The 20,400-nt window shown below is 31.5% G+C and overlaps 2 protein-coding genes across 3 annotated transcripts in view; one reads left to right on the forward strand and one right to left on the reverse strand.

Moving 5' to 3' along the window:
- Positions 1-7,667, forward strand: part of LOC145330004 (aminopeptidase N-like) — a 48,356-nt gene extending 40,689 nt beyond the window's left edge. The window contains exons 34-37 of one of the 2 annotated variants that reach the window (XM_080174530.1): positions 1,309-1,390; positions 4,978-5,014; positions 5,653-5,729; positions 6,718-7,667. In XM_080174530.1, coding sequence (XP_080030656.1) covers positions 1,309-1,390; positions 4,978-5,014; positions 5,653-5,729; positions 6,718-6,768 — 247 coding nt within the window. In that variant the 3' untranslated portion in view covers positions 6,769-7,667. Of the gene's footprint in view, positions 1-1,308; positions 1,391-4,298; positions 4,378-4,977; positions 5,015-5,652; positions 5,730-6,717 lie in introns of both variants that reach the window. The other variant, XM_080174531.1, reaches the window with a different exon arrangement.
- A 3,074-nt stretch (positions 7,668-10,741) lies between these two features.
- LOC145330006 (caspase-14-like) overlaps positions 10,742-20,400 on the reverse strand; it is a 35,516-nt gene continuing 25,857 nt past the window's right edge. Inside the window, exons 18-21 of the mRNA XM_080174533.1 lie at positions 18,775-18,884; positions 17,631-17,730; positions 13,340-13,384; positions 10,742-11,107 (exon numbers count right to left, since the gene is read on the reverse strand). Coding sequence (XP_080030659.1) covers positions 17,638-17,730; positions 18,775-18,884 — 203 coding nt within the window. The 3' untranslated portion in view covers positions 10,742-11,107; positions 13,340-13,384; positions 17,631-17,637. The remainder of the gene's footprint in view (positions 11,108-13,339; positions 13,385-17,630; positions 17,731-18,774; positions 18,885-20,400) is intronic.

A 20,400-nucleotide genomic window follows, 5' to 3' on the forward strand; every position in this document is an offset into this window, starting at 1 on the left:
TACCCCCGGGGTAAATTAGTTTGGGGGGGGGTAATTACCCCCCCCAACAGATTTGGGGGGAGTATTTACCCCCCCCAACAGACTTTAGGGGGGGTAATTACCCCCCCCAATCAAATTTTACCCCCGGGGTAAAAATTTTGGGGGGGGTAAAAAAAAATTTCGGCGCGCTTCGCGCGCCATTTTACCCCCCCCAAACACGAATTACCCCCCCCCCTAAAATTTTTTACCCCCCCCAAAAAAAAAAGCTTGGACGCCCCTGGTCCCCTCCTATTAAGTTTTGTCTTCCTAACATTTCACCCATTTTATTTCTTATTAGTCAATTTTTAATATATCTCTTCTACAAAAAAAAATATTTTATCAGAGTTTTTTATTGGATTAATTTCTACTGTGTAAAAACAGGTTTTTTAGTATTGCCGCATTGTGTATTTGTATTATTTCCGCATATTATTTATTTACTAAGTATATTTGCGATAACTTTTATTTAATGAAATCTTCCAATTTTTAACATGTACAAAACGGCCTGCTTAATTGCTTCAAGATCCATGTCAGATCTATATAGGAAATAAATGTCTATAAATGAGCTCAAGTTTTCCAAGGAATATTTGTTTAAAACTCATAGTGCTCCAATAATCCATAATAAACTCTCATTGCCAAGAACGATAAGACCCATTATTTTACTTTATCAAAAATAAATTCCTTTTTTTAATTTCATGTTGCTATTTACCTTATATCAATGTATTTAATTTCTAATCATAAAAAAGAAAATTTAAATTTATAATATAATAAATTTAAGAAAACTCTGTTTTAAAAGAATTCGATTGTGGCGACACTTTGTGTGTTCAAATATTAAACTAAAATTGTAATCATCATCATTAACCCTTTGGTGATGGTAATGTAAAGAAAAAAATATAATTTAAAAAATCTTTTTAAAATCATTTAGATTATTAAATATTTACTTTCTTTTAGATAGTAATGCCGGGTGAGGAAAATAGATTTATTGAGAAATAGATATGCATATAGAAAACTAGCCAATAGGGAGATAATTATATCGAGCCAACTCTAGTATTTATATAAAAAAAACTTTCCAGTATAGCTTCGAATCCGACTTATATCTGCTTGATTAGAACCGGTTCTAAGCCATACTAAAAAATATGAGTAGCATGGTATTACAGAAAAGTTTTCACAAATATCATAAAATTAATACCAGTTTTGTTAGCCCTAGTCTTTGACCCCTCGGGGCTAACAAAATTGGTTCTAATGTTTTACATTTTAATATATATAATACTATGTGATAAATAACTATTCTAGCTATGGAAGTCAAAGTTTTACTTTAACCGGACTAGTTCACAATGTGTTGGCTGACAGAAATAGTAAATTTGAAATTTCAGAGGCAAGAAGTGTTGCGAGACCCATTGTTAATTGTTGTGTTGAGTGGCCCTTTTTCTTTGTTTGCTTCCATTTTGTTAAACAAACTAAACTAACTTCTTTTTAGTATTGAAGCTACTATTCAGAGGTGGATTATTAAAAAAATTTGCCCCACTAATCGCTTAGTGGGGCAAAATTGTGTTCGTGAAAGATCCACTAAAATCACATTAAAAATCTACAAAAGTTAAACAAAATCATAGAAGAATTATTAACATAAGATTTTTATTTAATTTTTGTAGATTTTTTTATGTGATTTTGGAGGATTTTTCACGAAAACAATTTTGCCTCACTAAGCGATTAGTAGGGCAATTTTTTTTAAAGAATCCACCTCATGTGTCATTCTGTCCACCTGTCTGTATTGACTGTTTAAGGGTTGTTAGAACAATAAATTTGTAGTATAGATGTAAAACCAGTCAACTACCTGGATCCTCCTGTTAAGGACCTTTTTCATCTGCTTGCTAAAAATCTGGAAGAAAAGTCAAAATGCCCTATCTTTATATCTTTTTTGTCTAACTTTTTTTACAATTTTTTATCTTCTTTCATTATCTCAGTCACAGCATTTACATGAACTTTATAGCATATTTTCCTTATAAATTTTCAAATAGCCTCGCTGCTATTAGACACAATCTTCCTTGTTTTTAAACAAAAAGTATTTAATTTTCAACAATAACTTATTATATTCTTTTAAACAATTGCCGAATTTATGTAATGGAGACTCAATTTCTTTACCATTAATATAATTTTTGTTAAAAGGCTTTTCAACAAAATAAGGATGACAAAATCTATAAAAGCGAGGCTCTGAAACAGTAGGACAAACGAACATTAACAATTGACGAGTGTTAAAAACTGAATAAGCAAATAATAAATGCATATGTTAAAACAAAATTATAAGTAAATTTTTGCAAAACTGCTTGATGACAGGATACTGTTTAAGGACATACTTACATTTTTAAGGACTTCAATATAGTGATGCTTCGCTTACAGCATTGTACCTTTTTGTAATAGAAATCAGTAGTTTAAAAAATAAATTGTCGAAAAGGTTAAATATCAGCATGTTTTAAATAAACGTACTGATATTCTCGTAACGATTATAAAGTTGCCACGCTTTCTAAATCGTATCTAACTACTATATGAGTCACCATTCCAAGTTTTAAATCGATAGGACAATTCAGACATGACATTTGGAGGTACAAAATTGAAAAAAAAATTTCTAAGAGGATAACGCCAAAAAATCATATAAAATAAAGGTTAAAGGATAAAATCTACAGAAAGTTGATATTCTTTTATAAACATCTCAAGGATTAATTTTATTTCTCGTATTCATTCGAATCCGGTGGATAAGAACCGGTTCTCATCCATACGAAAAAACTATGTCAGGCATCGTATTATATCAAGCTTTCTACGAATATAAAAATGTACAATCATAAGATTAAAACCAGTCTTTTAGCTCGTGCCTTCGGCACCTCGGGGCTAAAAAAGCTGGTTTTAATCTTATATTAGTACATTCTATATCCGCGGAAAGCTGTTTATAATACGATGCGAGAAATATCTATTCTCACGCTAAGACACATTTTGAGAGCTAAGCTTTTCTACAGTTAAGGTCGGTCATTAAGCAAGTTTACATTTTTCTACCACTTTTAAACATAAAGATTCCTGTAGCAATTAGGTATTATTGAGAAAGCAAAACAAATTAATAATCATTACCAGAAAGTCCGTACTCCAATTTTAAGCACGTTGATTTTTTTTTCATTTTTGAGATCATTTTTCATTTTAGCGCGCGGTAATTGTCCACTTTATTTTTTAAACTGATTCCCAAGGTGATAAGGAATTATAATATAAGCGTGGCATCTCTATAATACGTCAAAGTGTGTAAGTATGGCCATATCAAACATTATGCATTTTGATTTTCCAATTATGGCTTATATGGATGTTGACATACTTGTTTTAAATGTTTATACTTGAAACTTTATCTTAATGAAATAAGATAAATTTAATTCTTATGTTTCTCACGTTTTATTTATTTTATACATTTTATATTAATACTAGCGGCTTCGCCCTTTGAGGCCTCTGGTGGCACTTGAGGGGAGAGTTGAATCCCAAAACCCATTTTTTTAAAATCTAGATTTAAAAAGTTAAAAAAAAAATTTGGGGGTTTGGTACTGCCCCCCCTCCCACCACATTTTTTTGGGGGGGTTATAATTTTTTTTCTAGGTGCGATTTCTCTTGGGAGGGTGGTGGTACTCCTTCCAAAATAGTTATAAACCTTCCTTGGACCTATGAGAAGCTACTCTGTTTAGGAGAACCCGATCGGTTCAGCGGTTAGCGAGATCCTTCGCTACAAACAAACAAACAGACAGACATCGTTCTACTTTGTATTATAGATTATTGACCATTTGCTCTCAGTGAGATTGAAAAGTACATAAACTCTATAACAAATAACAAATAACTATAAAAATTCTTATCCCCCACTTGAAAAATGACAAAGAGGTTTCTGGTAAATTCCATAAAGGTTATGTGGTATAAGTAAAAAACAGTAGTAGAACGATAAAAATTTATGTTAACTTTTAAAAAAAAATTTGTCTATAGTTCTTTTCAATAAGAAATACACATATTTAGTGAATATTATCGTTCTACTACTATTTTTAAGCCTTGAAACACACACCTTTACGGATTCTACAAGAAACCTACCCCTCTCTTACTTCCAACTTCGAGTGTACCCTTTTACTATCACCTAACAATCAAGGCTCGGCAGCCGCGCTTTTTCTGCAACTATAACTTCTGCTACATTCTCGCGGCTACCGAGCCCTGCCAACAAGTTTGTTTTTACCCATAACTAACACTGTTTTTTTAACACTGTGTGTTTTTTTATTTAGTTTCACCGGATTTTCAGCCATTGGTAACACGGTGAAAGCTATCAGTGGCAGCTTTAACACTGACTTTGATTTATCTGAGGTACGATTTTATGACAATACCTACCAAAATATACCTTTTTAACCAGGAAAGTTTGTGTTCAAGCTAAATTTAATAACTTATGTCGACATAGAAAACGTTATAAGTTTGATAATATGTCAATCATGACCAGTTTTAAATAAATACCATATGGTCGTCTGCGTCATAAACTATTTTATTTGTGCTAAAAAATCACTTCTATGTTAAAAAAGATATATCTTTCCAATTTACTTTTTAATAATTTTTTTCAAAAGAAATTTATATTTTATTATTAAATATAAATCTCAAATATTTAAATTCTCGGACATTATATTGATTCATTGAAAATGTAAGTTGGGGAAATGAATTCTTTGAAAACTAAAATTGTATTTTTTTGTATCACCAAAGACATGGTGTAGTATTATGAAAAAATAATCCTTACTTCTTGACCTTATTTTATTTGGAACATTGAATCATATTTTTTATTATGGCATTCAATTGTACAATTCGATGCAAAAACACATTTGGGATATAAAAAGATTCATCAAAAAAGGTTTATGTTAATAATGAAACATAACAATTCTAATATTATATATCTGAATTAATACATTATTTTTTTTGTAGTTGAAAGCATTCCAGAAGGCACGCGTGGGAGATCTAGGTAAACTCAAACATTTGGATATTTATTACCTAGTTGCTGTCTCATTGGGGCGGGATCTTTCGCAGGGGCGTCCAAGCTTTTTATTTTGGGGGGGGTAAAATTTTTTTAAGGTGGGGGTAATTCGGTTTTGGTGGGGGGAAAATGAAAAAAATTTGGGGGGTGCACCCCCAAATTCGTTTGGGGGGGTAATCGCCCCATTACCCCCCCCCCCTTGGACGCCTATGCTTTCGATTTCAAGTGATCATCTAGACAACCCAAGAGCTTCATCCCCTTGTAATGGGATGCTATATTAACGACCACTATAGGATATTACAACCAAGCCTTTGATTGCACGACCTTTGTCTGGAAGTCCTAATTGTGCATGCATGGTAATTAATTGTGCTTGTTTATAGGCCAAGGCATTTCCTGTTCTCATACAAATCAACAAAAACGACCCCATTGAGAACGACAAAATAACATACGGTCAGGGGGATCTAAAGGGATAAGACAACTGCCGATAAACTGATGTACATCCCAATGAAAATACTAAAATTACCCTATCTGTAGATTACAATAAGTTATTGGTACGTTTGGACGCCTTACTTGATATTATGTTGATTTTCTGCGCTAATAAAGTGAAACTTTTTTTTAATTACTAGGAACCTCAGAACGAGCAGTGAAGCAAGCTATTGAGGCTGGGCTTGTCAATGTTCAATGGATGGAGCAAAATTACGAGGTATCTTTCATATTTCTCTATCTAATTTTGAATTAACAACCGTCGGACAATCAACCTTTTGATTGCACATTCTTACAATAAAAGTCTTTACTGTGCATGGTAATGAATTGAGACAGTTTACTGGGAAAAAGTAACCATATCCTCTTTTACTAATGGCTGCACATACTAGACAAAGCAGAAGTAGGAACATGTTAATGTCTTCAGTACGCTGCGGTGTTGTACAAACCAGGGGTCTAAAGGGATAGAACAATGACCAATGAATTTAAATAATTTCTAATGAATGTACACAAAATTATCCCTTCTGTAGATTTCAAAATTGTCGATAAAACGTTTGGAAAATCGACTTGATAAACCAACCAATCAAAAGTAATTTAAAGTCCCCAAACTTATTGAATCAACGAATAAGAAAATATAATCATGAAACTTTGGGTACTAGTGTAATAAACAGTCCAATGTCCCCTCCCTTCGTTGGTAAAAACTTGGTAAACAATAATTCAGTAGAACGTTAATTTTTCACAGCATATTAAAAAAACTCAGAATTATAAGCAGTTTGACTTTACCATAGCATTTGAGGGTTGCGGAAATTCAGTAGTTTTATCCCGGATGGGAGAAGGCATAAAATTGTAAATTAAACGGGTGCCACAACATTTTAAAAACTGGGTACTTTATTAAATCAAGCCAGCAGTGTATAAACTTTCTAAGGTCTCAAGGGAAAGGAAAATGGAAGTTAAATTGATGTACATCCCCTCCCCTAATAATGTAAAGCAAATTTAACCAATCTGTTGATTAAAATACTTTTGGAAAAGTTTTTACCTTGGTATTTTGAACCACCCAATCAAGATTTTATAAAAATACTCAAAAAATGTTTAAACCTTTAAATAAGAGAACATAGAGGAAAAATGTGGGGACCAGTATGATTTACACTCTAATGACCCCTCCCTCCCAAACAACAATAAAAAATTGAATAAAATTATCTCTCTAATTGCAGACTGTCTGGACATGGCTGAAAGATTACAACGTGGAAAATCAACGAGGATAAAAGACTGATGAAAATACAATCCTAGACAAACAATATTAATATAACAGAGGTGGCTTTTCTAAAGCTCAAAATATAAGTTTCTTTATGTTTCAAGACAAGAAATGCCGCGATAATAAAAACAATTTCGCGGCATTTTCCCTCAAAATAAAACGACGACATTTTATTTCGGATTTATTATCTTAAATTATATATCATAAAAGGTATTTTCACGCTGTTTAGTCTGGTAACTGAATGTAACTGATTGATTACAATACAGATGACAGAAAAAAACATAAACAAACATATATTTTTAGCTTCAGAAAACCCACCTCAGCAGCATATTAGCCTTGATTATCCTTCTCATATTCAGTTATACTAATGCAACATAGAGGCCTTAGTATATTAATTTCCAGTATAGGTTCGAAACCGATTAACATCCGGTGGATTAGAACCGGTTCTCAGCCATACTTTAAAATTATGTAGAGCATGGTATTATGTCCAGTTATTATAAGGTTTAACTTTCTATTTATTTTCAATTTTTCATTAACAGGTAAAGATAAATTTTGAAGAAATTGCCTTTAAATTTATTTCTATTTTTTGTTTAAAACTATACAAATAGTAATGTAAATTTAAAGTTCTCTAAAAAATCACAATTAAAATAAAATCTGATTTATTTTTAAAGATATGATATTTATATGTTTAAAAACAGTATTTATTCATTTTAATAATACTATTTATATATTTTATTGTTTCATTAAGTGCATAATTTAAAAAATCTTTATCATAAATAGTTTCATTAAAACACATTTATATAATTAATCCTTTAAAGGAATTTTTGAAAAGTAATATGTTTATTATTAAAAATATGTTAATTATGTTATACATGGATTGTTTAATTTAAAATAAAAATTCTGTTTAAATTGTTTTGTATTAATTAATCCAGATTTTACTAAGTAAATGATACATTTATAAAAGAAACACCGGTACTTGCTTACATGTGGTAGACTGGAGCACCGAAAACCCCCCCCCCCGCTTAGTTTTGACAAAAATCAAAAATAAGGGGGGGGTAGTTTTTTAATGTCTGGAAAACGGCAAGGAGGAAAAAAGCTCAGCAAGGCAAAGACTTAACCCCCCCCTTAATTTTGAAGAAAATCTAAAATAAGGGGGGGGTAGTTTTTTCACTGTACAACACGCCAGAAAGTTGAGTGAGGTAAATCAAGAAAATCCAGTATACCAGAGGGGAAACCTTATTACAGGGACATTCATGTTTTGGGGCATAATTTCCTTATTTATTGACTGATTTTAGTAATTGATGTATCCCTGAACAGAAAATGAAAATAAGGAGGAGGGGGGCCAGTAAAAGGTTTTAATTTTGCGCAAAATTAAAACCTTTTACTCCGGTCTTCACATGTAAGCAAGCACCGAAACACCTACTAAGCTAAGCAAGGACGTTCAAGCTTTTTATTTTGAGTGGTTTCAAAGGTTTCAGTGGGGTAATCTAATGTATTTTTTAAAACTTTGAGGAGGGAAAACCATAATGAGAGTATTAATGTATATCAGAAAAATTTCTCAAATACAGAAAACTTTTTAAGGACATACTTACATTTTTAGGACTTGATTAAAGAGCTTGTAATATGGTACCTTGTTGTAATAGGAATCAATACTTCAAAAATCAGATAGATCGGATTATTATCACATAAAAATTTGTTGTTAAAAAAGTTAAAAATCAACATGTTTAAAATGGACGTACGGACATTCTGGTAACGATTCTGGAGTTGCTATGCTTTCCAAGCAGTACCTAACTACTACAGGAATCATTATGCAAAGTATGAAATCGATAGGACATTTCTAACATGCCTAAATTAACGAAAAAAGCTATCCGCAACGGATGGACGTACGGACCGACCCTAATTATAGAAAAGCTTCGCTTTAAAAAATCTCCTAAACTCTATAAAGACTTCACTGTAGAGAGCCAAAAGTTATCGGGTTTATTAGGTACAGAGAGACAAACATCTCTTTTTATTACCGGAATGAATGAATTTAAAAATAAATATTATTAAAAATATATTTATTAATAACAAAATTTACAAAATATTATTATTCACAAAAACTTTCAAAAAGTTTAAATTTCATCACAAATTTTAAATATTGCATAGATAACTTTCAACAATTTAATACTAAGAAAATTTGTTTAGTCAACAAAAAATGCGAATCTAATTAGGGCTGGCAATCCCAATCCGCAATTTTAATTGCAGATTCGGATTGTTAATTTTTATGACTATTGTAGTACTTAAATTTTCTTATATTCAAAATGTGTCAGACAAAAACAAAAAAAAGGATTTTATTGTTTTTTAACTACGTGGGTAGCCACCTATGTTCTTTATTTGTATTTTATTTTCACAGTAGCTTTTCATGCTTATTTCAGATTAATAAGTTAGGCTTAGAAAATTGCCGCTGTAGAAGCTAGATTTTTTTTGTTTATAAAAAGACCTTAAAAAATATTGCTAAAATCTAAAAACCACAACAAAAAAACAAAAATCCGCAATCTGCGAATTTATCCGCTTTTTCTTTTTTTTGGCGGATTTTTGTAAGAATCCGAATCCTACCCAAAAATTCGGCGGATTGCCAGCCCTAAATCTAATAGTATTTCTCGACCAAATACACTTTAAATTGAGATACATTCTCAGAATACATTAGTTTCAAAAACATTTATTCTTAACCAAATATACAATTTCTTTACAATAGTTTCTTGAACACAACAAATAAAATATTTTCTCTCAGTGTAAATAAATATTTTAAGTATTAAATAATATTTTATTGTAATACAAATATTTAATCAAATGCAAGAACATTTAACTATTAAAAAAATAATTTAAGTACTAGCGGATAAGCCCCTAGAGGCCTCTAGAAGCAATTAAGAAAAGTGGGAATTGGGGTCGACTAAGGGGGGGGGGGGATAATTTTCTACAGAGTATTTTTTTTCTCTTGGAAGAGTGGAGGTCCCCTCCCAAAAATAATTACAAAACTTTCATGGACCTATAATAAGCTTCACAGTAAAGAAGAACCAAAAGAATCCAGCGGTTAGTGAAATTCTTTGCTACACAGACAGACACTCTATTACTTTTATATAATATAATGATTGCATAGGATATTTACCAATATGCGAAACTTAAATATTACGGACAAACGAACGTTTACAAACATTGTTTTCATGTTATACTAATTTTTTTTATATATAAAAACTAATTATATAGGTAAGAATTATTTCTAAAAATAAAACCTAATTTTTCTAAATATAAATATTATTATTGTAATATAAATATTATTATTGTAACTATTTAGTATTTATTTCATGATAAAATACTAGATAAATATCATTTATAATTAAAAAATACTTAAGGATATTCTAATAAATTTTAGGATTATAAGAGTATTATACTTATTATATGCGATAAATACATAATTAGAAAATTAATTACCTAACACAACTACAATTTCGTTTAAACAGCACCATTATTTCTTCAGATTTATACTTTATTTTTAAAGGGAAAGGTTAGTGTAAATATCATTTCTTTTAACATATTGTTAAGCACGTTAATTTCACTCATTTATTCATATTAAACTTTTTAAAAAAACTTTTGAGTAATGGTTGCATTGTTTGACGTTAGTATACAATTACATTAGTGTTTGGCATAATAAAAAAAACTTGGATCATGAAAAAAAAAACGAAGTAGCGGGTTTCGTCGTATTTTCACAGTAGATTTTCTGCAATTTCTAGCCTCTGGCCGGGGGGGGGGGGGGGGGGTGATCTTGCCCTGCCAGGCAATCATTAGCATTCACCTAACCTAAAATAACCTTTCAAAAGCTACTGTGAAAATAAGGCGAAACCCGCTACTTCGTTTTCTTTCTATGATCCAAAAACTATAACACTAAGAAAGCTAACTTTTTAAATAGATGTCATTTGCTCAATTATTGGCTTAAATGTTTTCATATCCCTATCTTTTACTCTAAAACTGCTGAACTCTATTGGTCCTTTTAACTCGATACTTCCTTAACTTTTCACGAAATCCATTCTGACGCTTTAGCCGCGTAAATTTCAGTTTGGTAACTTTGGTTATTCTGCCAACAAAACCGCCGCTTGCGGCTCCAGGTTTCGTATCCTCCAGGTTCTGGTTTGCATTACCTGGATCTGCCCGCTGGTAACTTTTGGCTTGCGCTGGCAGGACAAAATGGTAACTGCTGGTTAGTTTATAACTAGATTCTGTTTCTTTACTGGAAGCTTTGTTGAAGATTTCTTCATTTGATTTAGAAGATTTTTTGTTGCCAATATTTTTGTTAAGGTTTTCTTTATCACAAAAACCTGAAATAGATAAATTACAGAATATGTACTTTCAGTATAGCTTCGAAACCGATTATTATCCGCTAAAGGAGAACCGGTTCTTAACTATATTAAAAATCATGAATAGGATTGTATAACAGCCAATTTTCCGCGAATATTTAAATAAAAAACCTAAAATTAATACCAGTTTTGTTAGCCTGGGCCTTCAGTACATCAGGGTAACAAAGCTGGTTATTAATCTTATAATACTTATTTTCTCGTATTCATTCGAATCCGGTGGATAGGAACCGGTTCTCATCCATACGAAAAAACTATGTCTAGCATCGTATTATATCCAGCTTTCTACGAATATAGAAATGTAAAATCATAAGATTAAAACTAGTTTTTTTAGCCCGTGCCTTCGGCATCTCGGAGCTAAAAAAACTAGTTTTAATCTTATAATTGTACATTCTATATCCGCGGAAAGCCGTTTATAATACGATGCGAGAAATAACTATTATTTAAATATCCGAGTAAAGATGTCTATAATACGATGCGATAAATAACAATTTATCTAGACAGCTGGTTAATAACATGAATTTTAACTGAGGAAATAAAGTTAAGTTGTAAAAATTAAGTACTTTAAACTTCATTTGATTTAATTTGAATTAAATTCTAACAACATTACAGCTAATGGAAAAAGTAGAAAATTGTAAATAGAATTTTAATCCTCGATATTACGTGTGCGTATTAGAATATAGGGATGGACAATGAACCAAAAATTCATTATTTTGGTCGTCGGTGACTTTGGGTCAGCATATTACCAACAACAAAATTAATTCGGGAAAAAAATCACGAAACCTACACGCGATTTTCAGCTGTCGCTGGGGAGGGGGGACAACACAGAGTAGAATTAACGACTTTTTTAATCTGCCCCAAAATATTATTTTTTAGATTTATTTCGCTTGTTGGGTATTTCTGACTTTTGGCACTGAAAAAAGGAATCAACATGCAAAATTTGAAATCGATAAGACAATTCTAACATGCCTAAATTAACGAAAAAAGTTATCCGTTACGGACAAACGTATGGTCGGACGGACCGACCCTAATTATAGAAAAGCTTCGCTTTTAAAAATACGATAAATAAGAATTCTCCTTTAAATCTTTCTTTTATTTCTACTCCAAAAAGTTGTTAAATAGTTAAAATTTATTGAATAAATTTGATTTTCAAGTCAATTAGGCATTAGCTCTACAAATAAATTAATTTAGGTTATGTTTTATTTAGTAATTGAAACATTAACATTTCCCATGAAGATTTGGTACCTATTTAAAGTATTTTTCAAATTTTTTTATTGTCTTTGAAAAGAAATAAAAGGAAAAAAATCTTCAAATTCTAAAACATGGATAAAAAATCCTCCAATGAAAACATCCAAATGTTTACGATAATCTTTATAGCGCTCCGTTAAAAAATGTTCATGTTCCATCCCTAAATCCATGTCTGTATACCTAGTAAAAATATAAATTGACAGCTTGTTAGTTACTTAAAAAGTATATAAAGAAAGAGATAATCCAAAGCTTAAACCCTGAGTTAAAAAGAAATATAAACATGAGAATAAAGAAATTATACATTAAGTGATAAAGTTTTATGTAAAATCTTAGGATTAGAAATGGTTCTGGGTCGTACTGAAAATTATATACCGCATTGTACACAATTTTCTAAGTATAAAAAAGGAAAATCATAATATTAACACCAGTTTTGTTAGACCAGGCCTTTGGCCCCCCGTGGCTAACAAAACTGGAATTAATCTTATGATATTTTGTTTTACATCCGCAGAAAGCTATCTATAATAAGGTGCGATAAATAATTAAATTTTGTATCTAACAAGAACAAGAACAACATTTTAATATTTTAATCATGAATCATTATTAACAAAAAAAACAAGACTCAAAATTTAAAGCAACAGTAAGTTATATAGAATTTATTTATAATACGGACAAACGTAATAAAACATGCAAGTTTGAGAGTAGCTGTACAACTATAAATTAGATTGAATAGTCCCATGTGGAACTAATATAAATGCATTTGTGCAAAAAATTGTCTTTTCTATTCACCTGTCAATCATTATAGATAATTATGAAAAATATTAGGATTTATAATGATAAGATTTATAGTTAAAATACCCTTTCTTTAAGAATGTAAAATAATTGGTGAAAACTTTGACCACTGTAAGTTTATGATACAAGTTTCTGAGCCAACGAATGAAATTAAATTACCTGATGCAAGGTTGTAGCTAGTACTCATATTTTCTTTCTTGTGTCCTAAAAATGGGTGGAGATATAAATCATGTTATGATATTTTGGTGCTTTTTGCATCTAACGTACATTCTTCAGTTAGCAACTGTCTAATAAGTGCAGTCAATTTTCACTAAAACCAATAAAATTTTTGGAATATAAGTGCAGTTGTAACCTTATATAATACTAGCGGCTACGCCCCTAGAGGCCTCTAGTGGCACTTTAAATGTTTTTGTTTGTTAAAGTTTACGATAATTCTTTATGTTACGGATACCTCTTAATGTTACGTTGAAGTCTCCCAGATTTTAAGAAAATTTACAATTTTTTGTCATTTCTTTTGGGAGGGTAGTAAAACCCTCCCCCAAAATAGTTAAAAACCTTCCCAGGACATATGAGAATTAAGGAGAACCCGATCGGTTCAGCGGTTAGCGAGATCCTTCGCTACAAACAAACAGACAGACATCGTTCTACTTTGTATTATAGATAAATAAGGATTTTGATTGCCTTTTATCTGAAAAGTGTATTTTCTCCATAGGAAACGTCTAAAAACATCGGGTTTTTAAAACTAATAATTTTTGTAATATGTTGTACTAAAACAGTAGCTTTTAGTCTTATTAGAATACAAATGATGAAAAACTGCAACATATCTACATTTAAAGACATAAAACAGGAAAAAGTACTTTAATAAATTTTATGTCTCAACAGAAATTGTCGCCAATAAAGAAAAAAATGTTTAAAAAAAAAAAAAAATGTAGGTAAAAACATGTCTTAATTTTTTCTCATATTCAACAACTTTCATAAAAATGATACTAAATACAAAAAAAATAACATCGCAAAAAATAGTATTGAATATTGAATATTGTGTTTATGGATGAACCAGGAATAAAGACTGAGTAAATCTTTAAAAAAATTAATTTAGTGATTTTGTAGTATGAATTAGCTTTCCAAAAAATTTTGTAATCTTACAGAAATTTATTTTAATCCTTTTTTCTTCATACATTTATTCCTGTTATCTTATATTTTATTCTATTGTTTACCAAAGATAGCAGACAAAAAGGAAAATACTTTCCTTTTTAAGTTCAATTATTCTTTCTCTTTTGGGGAAGAAAAGATGAAAAGGAAAGTGCGATTCCTATCAATTTAATATGATAAAATGATTTTTTTAATTATGAATTATTATTTAGCTATCTTTTATAATTAAACTACAATATCACTCAAAGGAAAAAAAATATTGACTGCACTTATTGTCTAACCCTCTACTCTTCTGCCTTCTTGGAGCCCAGAACTACCCATCAGACCAAAATTTAGAGTATTATTAAAATTGGAGATATAGTGCAGAAAAATGGTCAACTTGGCAAATAATGCACCATAGGTAATATATGCGCGTGTGTCACAAACAATGCCGCATAACTTTTTCAGTCCGAAACTTAGCGTCAAATACTGCACAAAGACCACATATTACAATTATAGGATCAGCTGCAGTTTAAGGTAACATGTTTAATATTTTAAAATATTTTTAAGTTTTTATTTTCTAGCTTGACTATCACACCGACAGACAAAGTAAATTGCATACTGGATGCTCTTGGTTGTAGAGAATCGCCACACGTTTAAACCATAGCTTTATGGTATTACAGACAAACTGACTGATAGTCAAAGTGAATTAAAGAGCAGCTTCGATACTAAAAATTTAGAGGACATTTGTCTCTTTCCCTTGGATTTCATAAAGCGAAAAGGAGTATTGGGAATAGTCCCTTTCGTAACATCGCCCCATAAGGTGCGATTCGTCGTATTTTTAAAATGGCTTTTTATAGGTTATTTTCGGTTAGGTTAGGTGATTGGCCCCATTGGGTTAGAGCCCCCCGCAGGGGCTAGAAATAGGAGAAAAGCTACTGTGAAAAATACGAAGAATCGCCCCATAAGGTGCGATGTTACGAAAGGGACTATACACGGATTATTTGCTGCATATCTTAAGGATATTATGTAACAATTAATTAAGCTATCTATCCAAGTTGTGTAACTAAACATAATTATCCTTATTTTTTTTTCTGTTATATAAAAGAAAAAATTATCGTCAAAATTCCAATGGAATTGTAAACTTTTATTATGTTTTCATTCAACAGTGTTTCTATAAACCAACCAAATAATAAGTAAAAACAGATCAAGGCAAGAAAACGAAGCAGCAGGTTCCGTCGTTTTCTCAGTAGCATTTCTCCTATTTGTAGCCTTTGCAGGGGGCTCTACCCTTGCAGGGCCTATTTCCTACGAATGCGGGGCAATCATTTACATTTACCTAACCTAACCTAAATTAACCTATCAAAAGATACTGTGAAAAAAAAACCTGATACTTCGTTTTCTTTTTATGATCCATAAAAACTTGACATGAAAACTTGTATAGACTTTTTTAGTTGAAAAATAAGTCCACAACGCCACTACTTTTAAACAAGAATGACAACATCCATAAGTAGCGAGGCTCAAAATTTATAAATGGATATCGGGAAAAAAATAAACAATAGAGCAATGTCATAAAAATTAAACTTGATAATCACGAAATCATGAAAATTATGAATACTTAAAAATCTAGGAAGCTATCTAGCACTGCAATTAATAGACAAATCTTGATGAAACTATGTAAAACTTGTAAAATGTGAACTTATTTAATCCCGGAAAATTTCAGCTGTCTATCTTGGATAGGGGTCAAGTAAATCATGAAAACTTGAAAATATAGGAATCGATCCAGCGCACCAAATTGAGCAAATCTTGATGAAACTTGGTTGAAATACGTAGAATGTGAACTTGCTTAATCCCTAAAAATCTATCTTGAATAGGAGCCGAGAAAATCACGTTTCCACCACACTCATAAATCTCAGGGAGTAAGGGAGGGGACAATGGATCGAATATTCAATTTTTAGGAGTCTCAGACTTTGGGGACTGGCTTAAAGGGAATGTGCAAGAATTTAGCAGTTTCTGACTGAGTTTGGGGACTTGCGCATAGAATGCCGCTACTCGTTATGTATGTTTTGAATATTGCAGACGGGGAGAAGGGATAAGGGAAGTGGGGGGAAGGGAAATAAACACTCGTTGTGTTAGTTTGGAATGTAGCAGACGGGGAGAAGGGAGAAGGGAGGTGGGGGCAAGGGGAAGGGAAATAAACAGAATAAAAAGGGGCAGTCATATTCTTGCTAGCAGCTGGCCGGGTCCAATAATCTTTTAATATAAAAATCACACCAAAAAACCTAAATATATTTCATCAAAAACAAGTTATGATTTCATTTTACATGACGCTATGGAAATCTATTATTCAATTAACAATCCCTTAATAATTTCCTACAAATTTATTGGATTAAACTGGATTTCATGCCCTTTCTTTGATAACTCTTATATTGAATTAATTGCCCATTGTCCCCTCCCTTACTCCCTGCATAAATCTTCATACTTCAAAAAAAAGATAATACAAAACAATATTTTTATGTTGTATTGTATTCCAAACGTGTACTGAATAGATTAATTAGACATGGCTTATGCCAAATGTTACAAAACCGTAGGACACATAAAAAACATCACAGAAAACTAAATTACATCTATAATCTTAATTGTGTTCCCTTATAACCTCTTACCATTAAGCTTTTGTATTCTTTAAGGAGATTGATTTATGAATAGTTATACTCAAGTAGCTGCAGTTTAAAATTAATGGCTGAAACGTTTGATTACCCAAATTAAATAGCCTTCCAATCCAAATGTACTTAAGTCCTCAAAGTTGTTAAGCTAATGAATAAGAAAACGTTCTTATAAAACTTTGGGGACTAGTGTACTAAACACTAAACAGCCTATTGTCTCCTCTCTCTTTGAGAATATATTAGCATAAATAACAAATAAAATATAATTAGGTAGAAAATTTAGTTTTAAAGTTACCTACCTACTGTTATTTTCATAGTAATAAACATTTATAAAGTTTTATAATTACGGAATAATTAATAATAATCTTATTAAATGGCTGCACTTTAAGCCACGAATTGTAAAATCCACCATTATAGCGGTGAATATTTTTTGTTGGGAGGAGAGTCCTATTCTACCTGAAAACAGCTGAAATCTGCCGAGAATCGTGCATATGACGCTTTCTTGTAATGAAAAACCAAACAGTTACAACTTACTAACAAATATAATTAACTACCATCATACATCTTTTATGTGAAACATTATAGAATAAAACTAAGTCTAACATACCAGTAACACATAAACTATTGAATAGAATTGCTAATAAAAACTAATTACTTACCAAGAAATCATTGTTGTTCCTTGTTCAATTTTCTAAGTGTGGGTGGCGTAGATTTAGACCTGGTGAGCGGGCTCGGTCCTCCCGCAGGGGCTGTCGGTACCTTAACATGAAATGACATTTGAAGGTATTCTATAACAATTATGACTTCAGTGTCTTTTAGTGTAAGGTTCAATATCGTTACCATCTATGTTTTAAACAAATTAGCAATATTTTGTTGCTATACAATCAAGTTTTAAAAAAAGTATTGTTGATGTCTGAAGGCTGCGATTGTGTTCTCTTATCATAGGAACGCTTAACATAGGTCTTTGAACGGTTTTATGTCTATCTTTAGTTTTAAGCTTAGGGTGGTTTTATACTATTTTTCTATCCCCTCCCTACCCATTAGAATACATAGCCCTAAGATGCTAGGGGCACATCTGCTAGCATCAATAGTAATATTTTATCTTGTAAACAAGAAGTAACTATTCTCCTTAAATTCCACCCCCCCCCCCCCTCCTCAGCCCCTGGTTAATGATAATATTTAATATATAAATACATTATTGTGCTTTAATTAAGTTGATTAACTTACAATATTAGGTAAGAGATAAATGAGAAAAAAATATATATTATGATATTGTATGATCAATTAGAATGGCCCTATCAATGTGCAACAGCAAAAATGGTCCGATTTTAAATGACATCTGCAGTTATAGTGACGTTGCACTTCAAACTTTGATACCAATAATAGAAATTGCCTTGCTGTCTAAATCCAATATATAAATTCAATAGCCCTAATTCTCTAAAATTAGGATTCTAATGTACAAGGACATTAGAAATTAAAAACCTCGGTCAATCTTAGATTGGTTAGCTTCGCGCACAGCTGATTGTATCATATGATAAATTAGAAGCTGACCCACAATTCTCGTCGAAGCTACTAGCACTTAATACTATCATTACCCTGGACTTAAGTTTTAGCAGGTGTTCCATATTAAGCCACCCTAATTAATGGAACTTACATAAAATGGGGAGCATGAACGAAGAAAGTATTATTAAATTTGTTTTACATAAATCCCTCCTTACAATATACGGGCATCTAAGTGAAGGTTGCGTGATCATAATCTCAGAACCAAATTAAAGAAATGATTTACTATCAAAATGCTAATACCTGGAAGCCACCTGATCCCGCTAGGTCCTGTTGACCTCCAGGTCCAAAGCTGGCAGATGGTCGGGCCATCAACATTGGCGGGCTGCTGCTAGATCCATGACTGCCAAGACCTATAAAGAAAATTGATACAAGGAGTTGAGTTTGTTATTGACACAGTTCAATGAACGTACGGACTTTCTTGAAATGATTACAGAGTTGCTACGCTTACTAATTTGTACCTGACTGTCACAGGAATCATTATGCAAAGTTTTAAATCGATATGACAATTCTAACATGTCTAGATTAACAAAAACAGTTAACTGTCCCGAACGAACGGACGGACCAAATTATAGAAAAACTTCGCTTTAAAAAAGATAGATAAAAACATGTTAAGGGTTAGATAGATATAGCTTCAAAAATTTATGTTTTAATTTCTTACAGATATAAAAACTTTAATACTAAAACTAAATGACCAAACTTAGATTTAACTTTTAAATAACTACCTATAAATTCAAACACGACAGTTTTTATGGCTAGAGTTTATATAGACAAAACCTAGGGATCTAAAGGTATAAGACAATGGCCGATAAATTGATATACTTCCCCAATAATGATATAAAAATTACCCCTTCTGTAGATTTATATCAATCCTACACTCAAGTCAAATGCGCTTATTAGGTCAAGAAGTACCTAATTTTAACCAACTGCATAGTATAATTGAACGCAAAATTTAGAACATCAGGGCATTTTACTGGAAGCTTGCACACAACTTTATGGAATAATGCGAATAAAATAACGCTCTTTGCTATTTAATATTTTTTTCCAGGACATTTTTATCATAGATTGCATCAGCGTTGCGGAGCCGTTTGATTTTGGTGCGGCTCCGGCTCCAGCTCCGGCGCCGACCTAAAATCTAGAAAAAACTCGACATATTTTTTTCCCTACGTCTATTTTTTACTTTTGAAGGTTTTAAAAGTTCAAATTTTTGATAAAAATGGATTTGAAAAACTTTTGCACATGACAAAACAGAGTTACCAAATTATATATTTTAAAAAATTTCTTTATTTATCTAGTCCGGAGCCGGAGCTGTTTTTTAACGAAAATTACGGCTCCGGCTCCGCAACACTAGTTTGCATGCTCTATTCCATGGAAAGTGAGAAAGTTTTATAATATATATAATTACAAAACTGCCAGAGAGAAAAGATAATGGGCTGTTTAGTGTTTATTACACTATAGCCCCCAAAGTTTTATAATAACATTTTCTTATTCGTTCGCTTAACAACTTTAGAATCTTTAAATGGATTTCAATTAGTTGGTTTGCGTTGAGTTTCCAAACGTTTCAACCACTAATTGTAATCTATAGAAGTGGTAATTTTGTGTATTTTTTGGGATGTACATCAATTTATCGGGCATTGTCTTATCCTAACCTAACATAAAATAACCTATAAAAATTAATGTGAAAATACGACGAATCGCCCCTTAAGAGGCGTTGCCACGAAAGGGACTATACCCGAAATAAGGAGTTTCGTCTCAAAATTTACATAAATTTAGCTTCGCGTATTATGCACATTTTCACCCTTTTTAGTAATTTACATAAGATTACAAAAAAGTTTTGTTCTTCTCTAGGTAATGTATTATTTATGTTTC

This window comes from Acartia tonsa, chromosome 10, assembly GCF_053477335.1.
Source record: "Acartia tonsa isolate MP-2025a chromosome 10, ASM5347733v1, whole genome shotgun sequence".
Classification (NCBI taxonomy): domain Eukaryota; kingdom Metazoa; phylum Arthropoda; class Copepoda; order Calanoida; family Acartiidae; genus Acartia; species Acartia tonsa.